Source organism: Rhinopithecus roxellana, chromosome 15 (assembly GCF_007565055.1).
Source record: "Rhinopithecus roxellana isolate Shanxi Qingling chromosome 15, ASM756505v1, whole genome shotgun sequence".
Classification (NCBI taxonomy): domain Eukaryota; kingdom Metazoa; phylum Chordata; class Mammalia; order Primates; family Cercopithecidae; genus Rhinopithecus; species Rhinopithecus roxellana.
In genome coordinates this window covers 494,030-511,560 of record NC_044563.1, presented here as the reverse complement: position 1 = coordinate 511,560, position 17,531 = coordinate 494,030, and the positions used below count along the sequence as shown (strand labels likewise).

General features: G+C 56.4%; 1 protein-coding gene across 6 annotated transcripts in view; it reads left to right on the top strand.

The window, feature by feature from the left end:
• Positions 1-3,204: 3,204 nt before the first annotated feature.
• CHID1 (chitinase domain containing 1) overlaps positions 3,205-17,531 on the top strand; it is a 44,845-nt gene continuing 30,518 nt past the window's right edge. The window contains exons 1-9 of one of the 6 annotated variants that reach the window (XM_010386889.2): positions 3,205-3,324; positions 4,806-4,892; positions 5,441-5,544; positions 10,591-10,744; positions 12,294-12,443; positions 13,080-13,212; positions 14,400-14,444; positions 15,269-15,375; positions 15,980-16,041. In XM_010386889.2, the coding sequence (XP_010385191.1) occupies positions 10,634-10,744; positions 12,294-12,443; positions 13,080-13,212; positions 14,400-14,444; positions 15,269-15,375; positions 15,980-16,041 (608 nt within the window). In that variant the 5' untranslated portion in view covers positions 3,205-3,324; positions 4,806-4,892; positions 5,441-5,544; positions 10,591-10,633. Of the gene's footprint in view, positions 3,325-3,388; positions 3,411-4,805; positions 4,893-4,944; positions 5,088-5,440; positions 5,545-5,860; positions 5,995-10,590; positions 10,745-12,293; positions 12,444-13,079; positions 13,213-14,399; positions 14,445-15,268; positions 15,376-15,979; positions 16,042-17,531 lie in introns of those variants that run through there. The other 5 variants (XM_030918028.1, XM_010386942.2, XM_010386752.2 and 2 more) reach the window with 5 other exon arrangements.

The window sequence follows — 17,531 nt, the reverse complement described above, 5'->3', positions numbered from 1 at the left end:
GCCTTAGGCCTCCTCACCCCACCGGGCTGCCCCTGCCCTCCTCTGTCCCCCCATGCCCACTGCAGACAAGCCGTGGGCAAGCAGGAGGGCTTCAGGGCAGGTCAGACCTGGGCCTACAGGGCAGAGCCTGGACCTCCGCCAGAGCACCCCACACCCACCCCTGGTAGGGAGGGTTGGGAATGGGGACTGAGGGCCGGTTTAGTGCCTGGGCAAGGTGGTTATGCTTGGATTTACATTACATTTCAACAGTTAGGATTTGATTTATTAAAATTTAATTTCAATACATTGAAGTTATAAATTCAAAACCCAATTTATTAACCTGTTAAGTTCAATTTTACAAACCCCTATTATTCCCTTTGTAAGCCTAGAAGACTTTATAGTCATTTTTTTTTTTTTTTTTTGGGACATGGAGTCTTGCTCTGTCACCCAGGCTGGAGTGCAATGGCGCAATCTCAGCTCACTGCAACCTCCACCTCCCAGGTTCAAGCAATTCTCCTACCTCAGCCTCTCAAGTAGCTGGGATTACAGGTGCACACCACCATGCCCGATTAATTTTTTTGTATTTTTAGTAGCGAGTGGGGTTTCACCATGTTGCCCAGACTGGTCTTGAACTCCTGAGCTCAGGTAATCCGAGATCAAGTGATCCACCTGCCTTGGCCTCCCAAAATGCTGGCGTTACAGGCAGGTGCCACTGTGCCCGGCTTTTTTTTTTTTTTTTTTTTAAAACAGAGTCTCACTCTGTTGCCCAGGCTGGAGGGCAGTGGCTCAACCTCGGCTCATTGCATTCTCTACCTTCCCGGTTCAAGCGATTCTCACACCTCAGCCTCCCAAGTAGCTATGACTATAGGTGCCTATCACCAAGCCCAGCTAATTTTTTGTATTTTAGTAGAGATGTTGCCCAGGCTGGTTTTGAACTCCTGAGCTCAGGCAATCCGCCCACCTTGGCCTCCCGAAGTGCTGGGATTATAGGTTTGAGCAATCCCGCCTGGCCTGTGGCCACTTTAAAGGGGCTTCTGCATAATATTCGGTCCCATCTACAAACTCAAGCAATTTTCAACATTTCAAACAATTTATAAATGAAGTCTCTTTTCACTCCTTTTTGTATGCTTTAGGTTTTTTTGCATGCTTTAGGTTGTCTGAATTGACAACAGAATCTTGGGTGCTTCAGTAACTCATGCATTGGCGTGGTGAGGTGGCTCATGTCTATAATTCCAGCATTTGGGGAGGCCGAGGCAGGAGGATTGCTTAAGCCTAGAAGGTGGAGGCTGCAGTGAACCATGATCCACTGCACTCCAGCCTGAGTGACAGAGTGAAACCCTGTTTCATTGTAATACTGTTTTTGGGGGGGGGGTGATTTTCCTGCCTTGGCCTCCCAAAGCATTGGGATTACAGGGGTCAGCCACTGCACCCAGCTAAAAACTCATACAACGTGGTAAACTGCAAGTTATCTTAGATGTTCCAAAAACATGAAATACGAAATGTGTTCAAGTTTCACTTAATACATGAATGCTAACACTTTGGTTCTGATTCTCTTAAATCTTGGTATGTCTCATTCAACATCTTCCTGAGGCTAAAAGATGGGTGCCCACCTAAAGAAGTCCGTTTTCAATCCAGGTACACAGGGCCCATTGGCACAAACTATGCAGTTTGGGAGGCGGACCACTTTGTGCTGGCAACTGACAAGACTACCCCAGGAACCGGACACGGTGGGAGCTCTGCAGAGGGGCCTAGCTCTGGGCTTCCTATCCTCCCATCTGCGGGCCCCATCTGCTCTTGGGGTCTGTAGTTCTGGCCCAGAGTGAACCCTAAGTAGATTCTGCAATTCTTTCTTTTTTTTTTTGAGGCTGAGTCTTACTTTATCACCCAGGCTGGAGTGCAGAGTGATCTCTGCTCACTGCAACCTCCGCCTCCCAGGTTCAAGTAATTCTCCTGCCTCAGCCTCCCCAGTAGCTGAGATTACAGGCGTGCGCCACCACACCTGACTAATTTTTGTATTTTTAGTAGAGACAGGGTTTCACCATGTTAGCCAGGCTGGTCTGGAACTCCTGACCTCAAGTGATCCACCCGCCTTGGCCTCCCAAAGTGCTGGGATTAAAGGCGGTGGCTCCCGATCGATTCTGCAATTCTTTAGCGCCAAAGACCTCTTACTTCAATGTGATCCTAAAATGGCTAAGCGCCTTTCCTAAGACAAGTTGCATGGCCTCCTTAGCATTGCGGGGACTACGCATATGTCCCTGAGGACACTGCCATAGCTTACTGGGACCCTTTCCAGAGCTCTGCCGACTTTAGGTCTTCACCCCCAAAGGTCAGGTGTCAGGCCACCATCCAAGCCGTTTGCTGAGAGCTAGTGCTGAGCTGGGTGAAAGCCCACAGCTGGTGGGGGACGTGCCTCGCACTGCATGCTGCTCCCAGCCCCTTCTAGGAAAGGCTTGGGCGTCAGCTGGCAGAAAATACCGGGAAGGGAAAGAAGGAAACGTGACTAGAAAGAAAGAACAAAGCTTAGTTTAAGGAGAAAGCTCCCAAGCAGCAGAAATGGGGAAGCAGCCGTGCAGGGTGTCTCGGAGCCCACGCGCGGCCCGGGAACGGCAGAGCGGGGCAGGGTGAGGCCCGCCGCGCGGTTTTCTGCAGGAAACTGCGCTGGGAACGGCTAGGGCTGGGTGTGGCGGTCGGACAGCCTGTGCCGCGTAGAATGCGCGGTTACCGAAAGTGCTGGCCACGCGCGCGTTCATCCAAGCACGAGGGGCTGAGTCGGGAACTCGGTTTGCCTCCAGGGGCTCCGGCTTGTGCAATGTGCAAGGCGGGGCTGCGGACCGAGAGAGCGCGCGTTTCGGGCCGTCCCCGCTGGAGACTGCGTCGTGGGCGCCATCGGCCTGGGGATGGAGATGGCCCACCCAGGCGGCGGTGCGGCCGGAGTTGGCGGGGACTCCGGGTCCCGGGAGGAGTGTGCCGGGGCGGAGCCCACCGCGGGGTTCTCCCGGCACCGCCCAGCAGGGCAGAGGCCCTGGAGCCCGAGGCCCCGTGCGGCCCCACGCCGAGGGCACCAGGCCTGCCCTGGAGCCGTGGCGCTGGGAACTTAGTGCCCCCTGGGCCGGGAACCTGGGAGCCGGCTCCGGCTCCAGCGCGAGCACTACAGGAGTTTCAGGTGAACGCCCCTGGCCCGGGGTCCGGCCCCGCCCCGGCCCGTCCCCAGTCCCGGCCCAGCCCCTCTCCGTCCCAGCATGCCGTGCGCGACGGCGGCGCGCGGGCGCCTGGGGCGGGACTTCCGGCGCGCTGGAGCGTCTTCCGGCTGTGAGTGTGTGGCCGTCAGGCCTCCCTGACATGCAGGTGAGCCCCGCGGCGGCCGGCATCTGCTTCTCCTCCTTGCACGGCCTCAGTTTCCCTTTCGTGAAGTGGGCGCGCCGGGCAGCGAGGTTCGGCCCCGGGCGGGACGGGCATGGGGTCGCGGGCGACGCCGCGCGGGCGCGTGAGAGAGAGCGAGTGTGTGAGGAGGCGTGTGAGAGGGTGTGAGAGCGAGGGTGAGCGAGGGTGAGAGAAGGTTGCTGTGAGTGCGAGGGTGAGCGAGGCGGGGGTGGAGGGCGAGTGTGGACGCGGGCGCGTGTCGGGGGAACCGCGAGTGGGAGGTGGAGCGCGTGCGCTAGGGCGAGCGAGCCTGAGAGCGAGGCGCGCTGGGTGGAAGGGGCCTGACTGCGCAGATAAGGGATGTGGCCGGCGGGTGAGGAGTGTGTGAGCGCGCGGCTCGTGTGGCAAAGTGGTGGCCATTGGGTCCCCAGGACCCCCGGGGGAGCAGAGGCGGGAGGGCTCCAGGCGGGCTGCCCTCCCAGTGAGGGGTACGCGGTCCCCGCGAAAGGCGGGCGCATCACACCGGATCCCACCCTTGGTTCAGCCCCAGACCTTGACGCTTCCATTAGACTGTCGGAATTGGAGGGTGACCCGCCCGCCCGTCCGCCCCGACTTCCTGTGCTCAAGTCATCTCTCAGCCTCCTAGCCACTTGGGACCACAGGTGTGCGCCAGCGCACCCAGCTAAGAATTTTTTTTTTTTTTTTAAGACAAAGTCTCACCCTGTCGCCCAGGCTGGAGTGCAGTGGTGCGATCTCGGCTCACTGCAACCTCCGCTTCTGGGTTTAAGGGATTCTTCTGCCTCAGCCTCCCGAGTAGCTAGGAGTACAGGCGCACACCACTGCACCCAGCTAATTTTTTAATTCTGTTTTAGAGATTGGGTTTCACCATGTTGGCCAGGCTGGTCTTGAACTCCTGATGCGGTGATCCGCCCGGCAGAAAAATATTTTTTGTAGAGACCAGGTCTTGCTTTGTTGCCAAAACCAGTCAAGAACTCTTGGCCTCCCAAAGTGCTAGGATCACAGGCCGGAGCCACCATACACCAGTTCTTCAAAACACAACAGAACAGGAGTTGTCAGTGTGTCCATCACAGAATGGAGTTAGCTCTGATTGGCTGCTGTCGCTTTACATGTGTGCGCACATGACATACACGTGTGCTGGGCTGTGATGTAAAGTGCATTTCTTACTGCTGGTCTCCATGAAAAGCATTGGAAAGCCCCTGCTGTGACTCCCATCCTTTCCATCACCACCACCGAGGAGGTCCTGGGCCTACGGACTGGGAGTGCAGGAAAGTGGGAGCAGTAGCTCTCCACCTTAGCTTGTTACAGAATGGTTTTTGGGACCACTTTGGATGACCAGGGTCGGGGCCTGTGCCTCTTCATAACACACCACATTCCCTTTGTGTGCGGAGCCGTTCTGCCCAAGGGAAGGTCGTTGGCATTTGGGGAAAAAACACGTTTTGATGCAGGAACAAAGTGTGTGCGAGCCTGGGAGTCGGTGTTACGTGAAGAGCATGATGGAGAGTGTCCTCACAGGCCTCAGAGCAGAGCGGCTGGTGAGCAGTGGGGAGCCGGGGAGGTACCAAAGCCCAGACAAGGACCTGGTTGCAGTGTGAGCATCCCTCACACATCACACACACCATCTCCCTGGGGCCGTTGTCTGGAAAGTTCCATGGCAAGTCAGAGAAGCAGCCCAGCATTTGTGAGCAGCCTGTATCCGAGCACCTCATCGCTGAGCTGGCGAGCTGAGTGTGAGTGGACAGGGGCAGTACCGGCCCTGGCCTTGTGCTCAGTCAGGTTCTCCTAGTGCCCCCTCTGCTGGACACATGCTGACAGGACTGTCTTCCTCTTCCACACTTTCCTCTTCCTTCCCTGAAGTGTGAAATCACAGGTTGGGGGGCAGGGAGGTCATAGGCAGAGGGGCCTCTAGGTGGGTGGACAGTGGCCCTGTTTCAAATCTGCAGGACGGCAGGTAGGGGCAGAGACCCAGCCCCATAGTGGTTGGTCATTTGGTACCTGAGTGTGCCCTCAAATTACTCCTGAGCCAGTCTCCTGGAGAACCACCCATTTGGTTTTTCGTTCCTTTCCTTCGTCCCTGACCCAGATTTCCACCCAGAAGACAGAGAAGGAGCCAGTGGTCATGGAATGGGCTGGGGTCAAAGACTGGGTGCCTGGGAACTGAGGCAGCCGCCGTTGCAGCCTGGCCAGGCAAGTAATTCTGGGCCGTCTTCCCTGTGTCGTGGCCAGAACCCTCCCCCTCCTTCCCTGGGGCTGTTGCTGACTCAGACCAAGCCTCAGCTGCAGCAGAAAGATAGTGGGGCTAGGGGCAGGTGACAGCAGGCTGCTGCCCTTGGTTGTGATTCTGGGATGTGTCACTGAGGAGAAGGGCTGGAGAGGTTGGGCGTTGGGGCACAGGGTGGTGATTTGTGCCTGGGCCTTCTTATTCCCTCTGCACAGCCCTCGGAACTGCCGTGGCTGTTGAAGCACTCACTGCTTTGCCTGTGGCTCCATGTACTGGGTGCTGCTGTGCTTGTCCTGTGAATTCCCTTCCTGACTTCCCGTAAGCGTGCAGGTCAGGCTGTCTCGTGGCTCCCTGCCTCCTAGGTGGGGGAGCTTCACTGGTCGACCTTGCTCTAGGACCGCGTTCTTCCCACGCAGGTGTGTTGTGGGTGTATTGGGTACCAAAGCATGCAAAATCCCTGCCCAGGGGCAGCCACAGTCCCCTCAGTCTGCACTAGGAGCACCAGTCTCACCCAGGGAAGAGACAGGGCAAAGTGGGACAGCGTGTGCCTCTGCAGAAGGAAGCGGGTCAAGGGGACGGTTTCAGAGGGAGTGAAAACAGGTTCCTGGCCGGGAAGTCTTTTGAGTAGGAGGGTAGGCACTGTGGTAGGCCTGGCTCTGGCAGCATCTTCTGACAGGTGCACCTGCCTGGCTGGGCTTCCCGGAGCCTCTTGGGCCTGAGCTCCCATATCCTCAGGACCCTGTGACCTGAGGGGAAGGCCATGTGCCCACTTGCTGGGTAGTGGATTGGGCTGAGCTCCCCACCTTTCAGGTCTCTGTCTCTGCCCAGGCTGTGTGGGCCCCTCAGCTGGTCTAGAGGGATCTGTGCTGCCAGAGCTGTGAAACTAGCCAAGAACTTCTCAGCAGTGTCCCGAAGCTTCATGAAGGACTAACAGCCCGGCTGGGCTGTGGTAGTTGTTCAGCTCCCCCTGCCGCCGCCCCCAACCCCAGTGAAAGATGCGAAGTAGGATCACTTTTTTTTTTTTTTTTCAAGACGGCGCGATCTCGGCTCACTGCAAGCTCCGCCTCCCAGATTCACACCATTCTCCTGCCTCAGCCTCTAGAGTAGCTGAGACTACAGGCGCCCGCCACCATGCCCGACTAATTTTTTGTATTTTTAGTAGAGATGGAGTTTCACCATGTTAGCCAGGATCGTCTCGATCTCTTGACCTTGTGATCTGCCTGTCTCGGCCTCCCAGAGTGCTGGGATTACAGGCGTGAGCCACAGCGCCCGGCCAGAAAATAGAATCACATTTGTTGGTGGTCCGTAGAACCTAAAAGTAAACAGTATAATAAAAGTTTAGTGCAGGAAGACCAGAAGATACAGATAAAGCAGAAGAGAAGAAACAGAATGACCGGTAATTCCAGATAGCCTGCTCGTTTATTTTTTGTTTTGTTTCTTTTTTTTTTTTTTGAGATGGAGTTTTTGCTCCTGTTTCCCAGACTCGAGTGCAGTTGCGCGATCTTGGCTCACCGCAACCTCTGCCTCCTGGGTTCAAGTGATTATCCTGTCTCAGCCTCCTGAGTAGCTGGGATTACAGGCATGCACCACCACACCCGGCTAATTTTGTATTTTTAGTAGAGACGGGGTTTCTCCATGTTGGTCAGGCTGGTCTCGAACTCCCGACCTCAGGGGATCCACTCGCCTTGGCCTCCCAAAGTGGTGGGTTTACAGGCATGAGCCCCCGCTCTTGGGTTACTTTTTTGTTTTGTTTCTTAAGCTTCCACCTTAAGGGCACATCATTTGATTTTTAGCACCCCTCCCTACATGCTTTCTCTGTGGGACTGCACTGTGTCAGTGCTGCTTTGTAGTGTCTTCATTGACTGGCACGTCACAAGCATGGCCGTGCCTGTCGGTGTTCCAGCATCTGGGAAAGCCAGGTCCATGAACATCCTCATGTTTTCTACATACGTGGAAAATCCCCCATGGCTGGGCATGGTGGCTCATTTTGGGAGGCAGGCGGATCACTGGAGGCCAGGAGCTCGAGACCATTCTGGCCAACAAGGCAAAACCCCATCTCTACTAAAAATATAAAAACTAGCCAGATGTGGTGGCACACGCCTGTAATCCCAGCTACTCGGGAGGCTGAGGTATGAGAATCACTTGAACCTAGGACGTGGAGGTTGCAGTGAGCCGAGATCATGCCACTGCACTCCAGCCTGGAAGACAGAGCGAGACTCCATCTCAAAAGAAAAAAAAAAGAAAAAGAAAGAAATTCCCCCAGTGTGGAATTTGTGAAAGAAAGGAAATGCATGTTGGAAAAAGAAAAAACAAAATAGGCCGGGCGCGGTGGCTCAAGCCTGTAATCCCAGCACTTTGGGAGGCCGAGACGGGCGGATCACGAGGTCAGGAGATCGAGACCATCCTGGCTAATATGGTGAAACCCCGTCTCTACTAAAAAATACAAAAAACTAGCCGGGCGACGAGGCGGGCGCCTGTAGTCCCAGCTACTGGGGAGGCTGAGACAGGAGAATGGCGTGAACCCGGGAGGCGGAGCTTGCAGTGAGCTGAGAGCTGGCCACTGCACTCCAGCCTGGGCGGCAGAGCAAGACTCCGTCTCAAAAAAAAAAAAAAAAAAAGAAAAAACAAAATAACAAAAATAAGTAAAAAAGGAAGTACATGTTGCAAAGTATATTCATGACCAGATTGTCATCAAAAAAGCTTTTTCAACTTGAATTTCCACTAACAGCTCAGCAGAGTCACTGTTGTCCAGCTCCTGTGATAGCATCACTGTTTCCACTTCTTCACAGAGCGTGTGGAGATGTCGTCTTATTTCAGGGTTTGTTCGGTTCTTTGTCACTAATCAGGCTAAGCTGCTCATTTCTGGGGCTCTGGGTGTCTCTGTGTTATACCTCTTTTCATCTGATTTTTTTTTCTTTTTTCTTTTTTTTGAGACGGAGTCTCGCTCTGTCGCCCGGGCTGGAGTGCAGTGGCCGGATCTCAGCTCACTGCAAGCTCCGCCTCCCGTGTTTACACCATTCTCCTGCCTCAGCCTCCCGAGTAGCTGGGACTACAGGCGCCACCACCTCGCCCGGCTAATTTTTTGTACTTTTTAGTAGAGATGGGGTTTCACCGTGTTAGCCAGGATGGTCTCAATCTCCTGACATCGTGATCCTCCCATCTCGGCCTCCCGAAGTGCTGGGATTACAGGCTTGAGCCACCACGCCCGGCTTCATCTGATATTTTTATAGTGGGACATTTTTTTGGCGGGGATGGAGTCTCACTCTGTCACCCAGGCTGGAGTGCAGTGGCAAGATCTTGGCTCACCACAACCTCCGCCTCCCAGGTTCAAGAATTCTCTTGCCTCAGCCTCCTGGGTAGCTGGAATTGCGGTGCCCACCACCACGCCTGGCTAAATTTTGTATTTTAATAGAGATGAGGTTTCACCACATTGGCCGGGCTGGTCTCTACCTCCTGACCTCAGGTGATCCGCCCACCTCAGACTCCCAAAATGCTGGGATTACAGGTGTGAGCCACTGCGCCCGGCTGTGGGACTTTTTTTTTTTTTTTTTTTTTCAGTTGGAGTCTTGCTATGTCACCACCCTGGAGTGCAGTAGCGCAATCTTGGCTCACTGCAACCTCCTCCTCCCAGGTTCAAGTGATTCTCCTGCCTCAGCCTCCTGAGTAGCTCGGACTACAGGCGTGCACCACCACACCTGGCTAATTTTTTGTATCTTAGTAGAGACAGGGTTTCACGTTGTTGGTCAGGATGGCCTTGATCTCCTGACCTCATGATCCGCCCGCCTTGGCGTCCCGAAGTGCTGGGGTTACAGGCTTGAGTCATCGCGCCCAGCCGGGACATTTTTTATTCAAGTGCCTTTTCTTGATTTGTGAGATTTATTTGCATGTTATGAGTAGATCATGGGTAGAAAACTATTGTCAAGTATGTTCCAAATATTCTTTGGTTTATTATTTGTCTTCACATTTCCTTCTTTATTTCCTGAATGAAAGTCTTACATTTGTATGTAGTTCTACTCCAGTGGTGTTTTCTTTCCTCATCTGTCCCGTTGCTCATAGAGCTGGAAAAGCCTTCTCTACCCTGACATTGCATAAATGGGTATCTATATTTTCTCTTAGTACTTATGTGGCATCACCACCATCGTCGTCATTATCGTAGGCTTCTCTGAGTCTACGATTTTTTTCTTTTCTTTTCTTTTCTTTTTTCTGAGATGGAGTCTTGCTCTGTCCCCAGGCTGGAGTGCAGTGGCGTGATCTTGGCTCACTGCAACCTCTGCCTCCTGGGTTCAAGCAATTCTCTTGCCTCAGCCTCCCAAGTAGCTGGGACTACAGGTGCACACCACCACACCCAGCTAATTTTTGTATTTTTAGTAGAGGTGGGGTTTCACCATGTTGGTTAGGCTGATCACGAATTCCTGACCTCAGGTGATCCGCCTGCCTCAGCCTCCCAAAGTGTTGGGATTACAGGCATGAGCCATTGCACCCGGCCCAAATATTTAATTTTTGCAGGATCTCACTATGTTACCCAGGCTGGTCTCGAACTCCTGGGCTCAAGTAATCTTCCCACGTCAGTCTCCCAAAGTGTTGGAATTACAGGTGTGAGCCACGACATGGCCCAGCTCGTGACTTCATTATTTTACACTTAAGCCCTACCATGGTTTGGCTTTCTTTGGGTTTGAAGGAGGAGGTGGGGACCAATGCTCTCCTAGATGGCTAGTGGTGGTCAGGGCGGCCTTGGACTGTGAGGGGAGGGCTCTGTGGCTGATGGTGAGGAAGCTCTTTTCTGGGTGTCTAGGAGGAAGTGGTGGCTCAGTCAGGAGGCCCAGGAGTACTGGAGAATGGACTCTGGCCACCAGGGCTGGTCCAGGGCAAGGCTGTGTCCCAGTGGCCAAGGCCTCGCCCAGTGCCATGAGGACCCAGGCCCTATTAGGAGAAAGTGGTCCCCTCAGCAAAGGGGTTGCCCATGTGCTGCCTATCTCTACTGGTTGTTTGAATGTGCTCTGCTCTCCCTGCAGCCCTCTGGACCCCGAGGTTGGACCCTCCTGTGACATACCTACCATGCGGACACTCTTCAACCTCCTCTGGCTTGCTCTGGCCTGCAGCCCTGTTCATACTACGCTGTCAAAGTCAGATGCCAAAAAAGCCGCCTCAAAGACGCTGCTGGAGAAGGTAGGGGTGGCCTGGGAACTTGAGGCAACTGTCCTGGCTGAGGGCTGATCCATCATCCTCTTCTCCTTTCTGTCCACTGGGGCCTGTGAGTCAGGAGGCTCGAGGGGCTTGGCTCCTCACAAAGGTACCTGATGAGCCCGCAGCTGGTGGGCGGCCTGTGTGGTTCTGGTGCTCTGGCCAGTCAGTGCCTCTGAGTGAGCAGCCTCTGGAGCCAAGTTTTGAGGGTAGGGTGCCTCCCCACTCACCCACATGGGGCTTGTTTTATGTGCCAGTTGCCAATTTCCGTCCTCCACCTCTTGCTTATATCACCTACATATTCATCTTGCCGTCTGTGTCATGGCCTTGAGCTGTGTTTGCCTCATGCTTTTTGGGGTGTTCCCCTGGGATGGCCCTGGGATTGCATGTTCAAGGTGTAAACTCATAGAACCACCCTTCAGTCCTAGCAGTCCCCATGCCGCTGGCTAGACCCTGCCACAGGACGGTTCCTATGACCTAGTCCTGGATTGGCAGATGCTCTCTGTGCTGTCTGGGGGCAAATAAACTATGCAGTGGAAATCTCTCTCTCACGGAGCCTCTTGGGGCGAGGTCAAGGGAAGGCTGAGCCAGGCCTCAGAGTGTGGACAGAAGAGACGAGTTGATAACTGGATGGAAGGTTTCCAGGAGCAGAGGTGGAGTAGGGGGAGGTGTGACATGGCAGGAAAAGACTCTCATTGGCAGGGGTGGTGGCAGGCAGTGGTTGGCCAGCAGGGTTGCATTGGTGGGGGCGGTGGCAGGCAGTGGTTGGCCAGCATGGTGGCGTGTGCCTGGCATGTTCTTTTTTTTTTTTGAGATGAAGTTTCGCTCTTGTTGCCCAGGCTGGAGTGCAGTGGCACGATCTTGGCTCACTGCAACCTCTGCCACCCAGGTTCAAGCAATTCTCCTGTCTCAGCCTCCCGAGTAGCTGGGATTACAGGCGACTGCCACCATGCCTGGCTAATTTTTGCATATTTAGTAGAGATGGAGTTTCACCATGTTGACCAGGCTGGTCTCCAACTCCTGACCTCAGGTGATCCACCTGCCTCAGCCTCCCAAAGTTCTGGGATTACAGGTGTGAGCCACCGCGCCCAGCCCACCTGGCATGTTCTTGTCCAGCAAAGTGTGTGGCCCTGGAGTGCCCAGATGGGTATAAAGTGGCCAGAGCTGGTGCAAGACTATCCACCCTCACATGCAAGGAGGGAGCCACCATAGCTGTCTGGCTGCCTGCGCGCCTTCCGGCTCGGAGCGGAGGGAGCCACCATAGCTGTCTGGCTGCCTGCGCGCCTTCCGGCTCGGAGCAAGGGTGGGAAAGGCCCTGTACAGTCGGCCAGTGTCTGTTGATAGCCAGAGCCCTTCTGAATTGAATTGCCTGCTGTGGTCTCGATCCTCTACGTGCAGCGTCTGCAGGTCAGCAGCACTGTGTTGATCCAGAGACTCGGCTGCTGGCTGAATGGAAAGGGCTTGCTGGGTGGGGTTTTGTGTTCTACACTGAGGACAGATGGCTGATGGCTTTGTCTCATTGCTTTTATTTCAGAGTCAGTTTTCAGATAAGCCAGTTCAAGACCGGGGTTTGGTGGTGACGGACCTCAAAGCTGAGAGCGTGGTTCTTGAGCATCGCAGCTACTGCTCGGCAAAGGCCCGGGACAGACACTTTGCTGGAGACGTACTGGGCTATGTCACTCCAGTAAGTTGGGGCCCTCGCAGTGCAGAGGGAGGTCCTGAGGCTCAGGCGGGCTGCCCTGGCCCCGCGGTGGCCTCCTCTGGCCAGTCAGTGATGGGGGTCTGTGTTCCGATCTCCCGGGACTGTCACTGCTGTGAGGCTACAGTGGGAGAGGTGCCATTCTGGAGATGGCAGAGTGTAAGGCCTTGGGGGTCTCTCCAGTGGCTTGCTGTGGTGTGGTGACCTCTGTGGGTTCCCCCTGAATCCCAAGGTGGGCTCTCAGGTTGTCTGGGGTCAGGAAGCGGGTGTGCAGAGCCAACTCTGAGCCAGGGAGGGGTGGGTTCTGACACCCAGCGTCCTCTTCTCTTGCTGTTCCCAGCTGCCAGCCTGCAGCAGTGGTGTGCACTAGCTCTGGGCAGGGCTTGAGACAAGCACTGGTCACTTTTGGTGAAAGGGATGTCGTGGCCTGGGTCCCAGGCTGTGAGTGGCAGTCCAGAGTGGGAGAAGGATACCCCAGGCCAGGAGCTGATGTCAGTCCGGGCTGAGATCTGTCTACACTGGCCGGCCCTGGGCATGTCCAGAGCCGCCAGAATGACAGCACCACGTTGAGGCAGGCGCTCACTCACCCGTCCTCCATCTCATGTCTCCATCTTTTGTCAGTGGAACAGCCATGGCTACGATGTCACCAAGGTCTTTGGGAGCAAGTTCACACAGATCTCGCCCGTCTGGCTGCAGCTGAAGAGACGTGGCCGTGAGATGTTTGAGGTCACGGGCCTCCACGACGTGGACCAAGGTTCTCATCCTTCCTGCTTGACTGTGCTTGCCCCACAGGCTGAAAAGAGTGTGAGTGTGAGAGCAGGGGTGTGTGTAAATGGGTGTGTCTCTCTTTGTGGGTGTCTCGGTATGGGAGTGTGTGTGTGTGATTTAAGTGTGAATGTGAGTGTGTGTGAGACTGATGATGTGGGAGAGAAGAGATTGTGAGTGTTAAATGTGACTGTGAGTATGGACATGTTTAAGTGTGAGACAGTGGGTGTGTGAGTGTGATGGCCGTGAGGCCCCTGCCCTCACCCCTTGTGGCCAAGCCTGGAGAGCAGGCCCATGGTGTGGGCTGGTGTCCTGAGTGGGAAGGGGAGTGGAGCAGGGCAGGCCTGGTGGAGGGGGTTTCTGAGGTGGTTGCCACTGTGGGATCCTCTGCAAGGCCAGGTTGGTGCCTCAGAGTGTTGTGCCCAGCTCTGCTGCGTGGTCCAGGTGGCTGTGAGGTGGGCCTTCCCTTTCTCTTTTGGGCCGCACACAAGCATGAGCAGGACGGGCTCTACAATGACTCGGGCGGCCTCTGGGCCGTAAAGGGCACAGGCCATTGGCCTCTCCTCCTCTGTCCCTCTCAGCAATTTTCATTCAATGCCAGGGAGGAGGGTGGGGTTCAGGCAGAGGCTGCCTCCTGATGGCACATCCTGATGACATCTGCCCAAGTTTACATGGCCACACCTTACATTTGGTCTCAGACAGAGAGAAATGGCAGGGGAAGTGTTAGCCAGTTTTGGAGTTTGGAGAGCAGGAGTGGTTTTCCCTGACACTGAGAGAACCGTGGGGAGGTGATGGAGTGTCGGCCAGTGTCAGGGCCTGGCGGGTCTGGCCATCCCTCAGCTCGGAGAAACCCTGACCTTCCCCAGGCCCTGGGATGCAACTGCCTGTCCCCCTGGCTGGCCACAGGCTCTTATCTGTCCCAGCTCAGGGAGAGCAAGCTCAGAGCTTCTCTGCAGGGTCAGGAGGGGACCTTGGCCAGAAGGGTGAGAGTTGGGGTCAGAAAGGGAGTGTGGAGGGCCAGCCCTGGGCCAGGGAGGGGTGGGTTCTCACACCTGCCTCCCCGCCCCGTCCTTCCCATTGCGTATGGTGTAGCTGCCACATTTTCCTCCTCAGATAGGCTGGGTCTTCCGGCTGGGCGCGCGTCCCTTTGTTGACTGTCCCCTCCATGTCCCACAGGGTGGATGCGAGCCATCAGGAAGAATGCCAAGGGCCTGCACATAGGTGAGTCTGGCAGGCCAGGAGTGAAGGCCCTGATGGCACGACCTCCGAGGGTGGACAAGTGGGCGCTGGGGTCTCCACATGTTCCTGATCACCCAGCTGTGCTGCCGCGGCACAGGTTACTTTGACTGCTCCGAGATGAGGCTGGGCCTGGCCTGGCATTCACAGCCCTTGGTCTGGCTGGAGTCCTGGGCTCTCCTCCCCACACAGGCTGTGGCCCTCCAAAGCCAGCACCTCCTTGGCCAGTGTCATTGCCTTCATTGTTCTCCCTTCCATTTCTTCCTTCATTCACCTGATGAGTCCTATCAGGGCAGCTGGGACCAAGCCCTGGGCTCGGCCTGAGGGTGATGCTGACCTTGGCTCACCTGTGCCCCTGTAGCTCATGGCTGGGGATGGGGAGACATGTGTCCCCACGTCCAGTGGCAACCTCAGAGGCAGTGGATTAAGAGTACGAGTTGCTGAGGGAGAGACTCTGGGGGATGCTAGAAGCAGGTGACAGGGTTGAGCTGGAGTAGCTGGAGTCTGTCCCAGCCTCCCTCCTGTAAGGTGGGGCCACTACCATGCGGAGCCCTGTGGGGAGCTGCTGTCAGGATATCAGGACTGTCAGCATCTGCTCGCTCCTTCCCCACCACCCCTCCCTCTCCAGCCTGTGAGGCTCTGGGACATCCTCTCTGGACGCGTGGCTGCTCCAGGTGGCCTCCCTGCCCCTCACTGTCTGGTCTCACTTCCCTCTGGAGGCCAAGGGGATGCCCTTTTGAGGCAGCAAGCATTAGGAGCCTCTAGCATCTCCCACTCACGGCCCCCATGTGTGTCTGTTGCCACCGCAGTGCCTCGGCTCCTGTTTGAGGACTGGACTTACGATGATTTCCGGAATGTCTTAGACAGTGAGGATGAGATAGAGGAGCTGAGCAAGACCGTGGTCCAGGTGGCAAAGGTGAGGCCTGTGTGCTGCTCCAGCCTCTGAGCATAGCCCCCCCAGGTCCCACCTGGCCGTCTGGCTGGGCCTCCTGCGAGGCTTCCACTCGGCTTTTCTGGCTTCTTCCTTGGGCACCTTCTGGTGCGGCCCCTGTCTTCCAGGGAAGGCAGCATCAGCCAGGCTCAGGCTGCTCCTCACTTTCTTGACCACGGTTCCTCTGGAGGTCCCAGGCATGGGAGACCTGTCTGTTGGGCCAGGGTGCTTCCCTTGGGCAAAGCCCAGCTGCCTGCTACCCTCCTGGGAGGGGACCCAGCCCTGCTGGCTGCCAGTATGTCTGGGTTGCAGGGGTCAGGGAGCCCCCATGCCCCCGGGGTGGAGTTGGGGGAGGCACATGTGTGGGCGGGATGCAGAAGAGCACTGGCCCCTCCACTCCTGTTCCTCTGGGACCCCCACACTTCCTCCTTTAGACAGGCACTTCTGGGCATACAGCCCAGGCTTGGGTCTTGCCTCATGAGTGACCAGGCCACAACCTGACCATGTGGGCCGAGGTGGCAGGCTTCTTGTCTTTCCACTCCTCCTCCTGGACCTCCAGGCCCTCCTTACCTGTGACTGCTTCTTTCAGAACCAGCATTTTGATGGCTTCGTGGTGGAGGTCTGGAACCAGCTGCTAAGCCAGAAGCGCGTGTGAGTGGGCACAGGTGGTGGTGGGGGGCCCTCCTCCTGGCCCTGGTGTTTGAAGGAGGCTGGAGGAAAGACCAGGGGTTTGGGGAGGGCCTTCCTTCCACAGTCCCTGTGCCTGGGTTGGGGATGGGGCTGCACAAAAGATGGACACCTGCTCAGAAAAGTGGAAGCAGCCTGTGGCACGCAGCCGGCTCTGAACTCATTGCTGCACCGGCCCTGATGCCTCTCTTGGGTGGTCAGAGGAACTCGAGGACCCTCATTCATGAGGACTTGGCAAGAGAAAGATGGCCCAGGTGGTGACAGCAGGTTGAACTTGGACACAAGCAGAAACTCCTCACAACATGGGGGAACCTTCCTGGGGGTGTCCCTGAGCATGGCCGGGACCCATGGTGTGGACTGCCATGGTGGCCTCTGGGGAATGCCTCCCAGGCCCCCAGGCTCTGCAGCAGTCCACACCACTGGGAGGCGGCCACGGCACTCCCTCACGCCTCCTTTTGCCACATCAGAGCCCAGCCCTCCCATGACCCGTGCGGGTTCCCACTCCCCGTGGGCCACTTGACCAGGATTGGAGGGAGTGACGGAAAGTGCTCCCCCGCCTGGACTGTACTGGCCACAGCCCTGAGGAATGGCTCTTCCTTGGTCCTGCCCAAGCAGCCCAGCCAACTCACCTGAAACAGCCACCTTTCCTGTTCTGCCAGAGTGGGCGACTGCCCCACAAGATGGCGGGGGGCAGTACTGCTGCCCAAGATGTTGGTAGGGGCGTCCTCAATGTGCTCGGGACAGGTGGCTTCCTCTCACTCCACTGGTTGCAGCGAGTGAGGCTGGCATCGTCTCTACCGCAGGTGCCTGGACAGCAGAGTCCTGTGGCAGCTGTCCAGCTTTTCAGCCTTTTGTGCGAGCCGTAGGTTCTGGAATCGGCTCCCCGGCCCTGCCACCTGAAATAGTTCTGGTTGTGCTTTAAGAGCCCAGGCCTGAGCTCAGGCTCCATGGTGTCCCCTGCAGCAGCCATGGCACTTTCATCCCATTGCTGCTGTGGGCAGAGGAGCTGCAGGTCCAGGCTCTGCCAACCCGGGGCAGCGTCCCCACACAGATCTTAAGTTTGAGGAAGGAAAGGGACATTGTTGAGGCAGAGCCCATGAGGGGTAGGGCAGGATTCCCGCCCAGGGGCTCAGAGGACCCTCAGCCTGGAGCCCGTACAGGTCCTGCCCCTGTGGGTGGCTCCAGCCTCTGCAGCCCCGCCGCTCCTCCCACTGGGCTCTGAGGGACTCACTGGCTGGGAGGCAGCAGTCCAAGGCTCTTCCTGGAACTGCTCCCAGGCCCAGGCTCCAGAAGAGCCCTGGAGTCCTGTTTCCTGGTGCCCAGACCCCCCACTCCCTCAGCCAGCACCCCTCAGTGTGCTCCCCACTGAATCCTGGTGCCCAGACCCCACTCCCTCAGCCAGCACCCCTCAGTGTGCCCCTCACTGGATGTGTCCGAGAGGCTCCTCTGTTTGC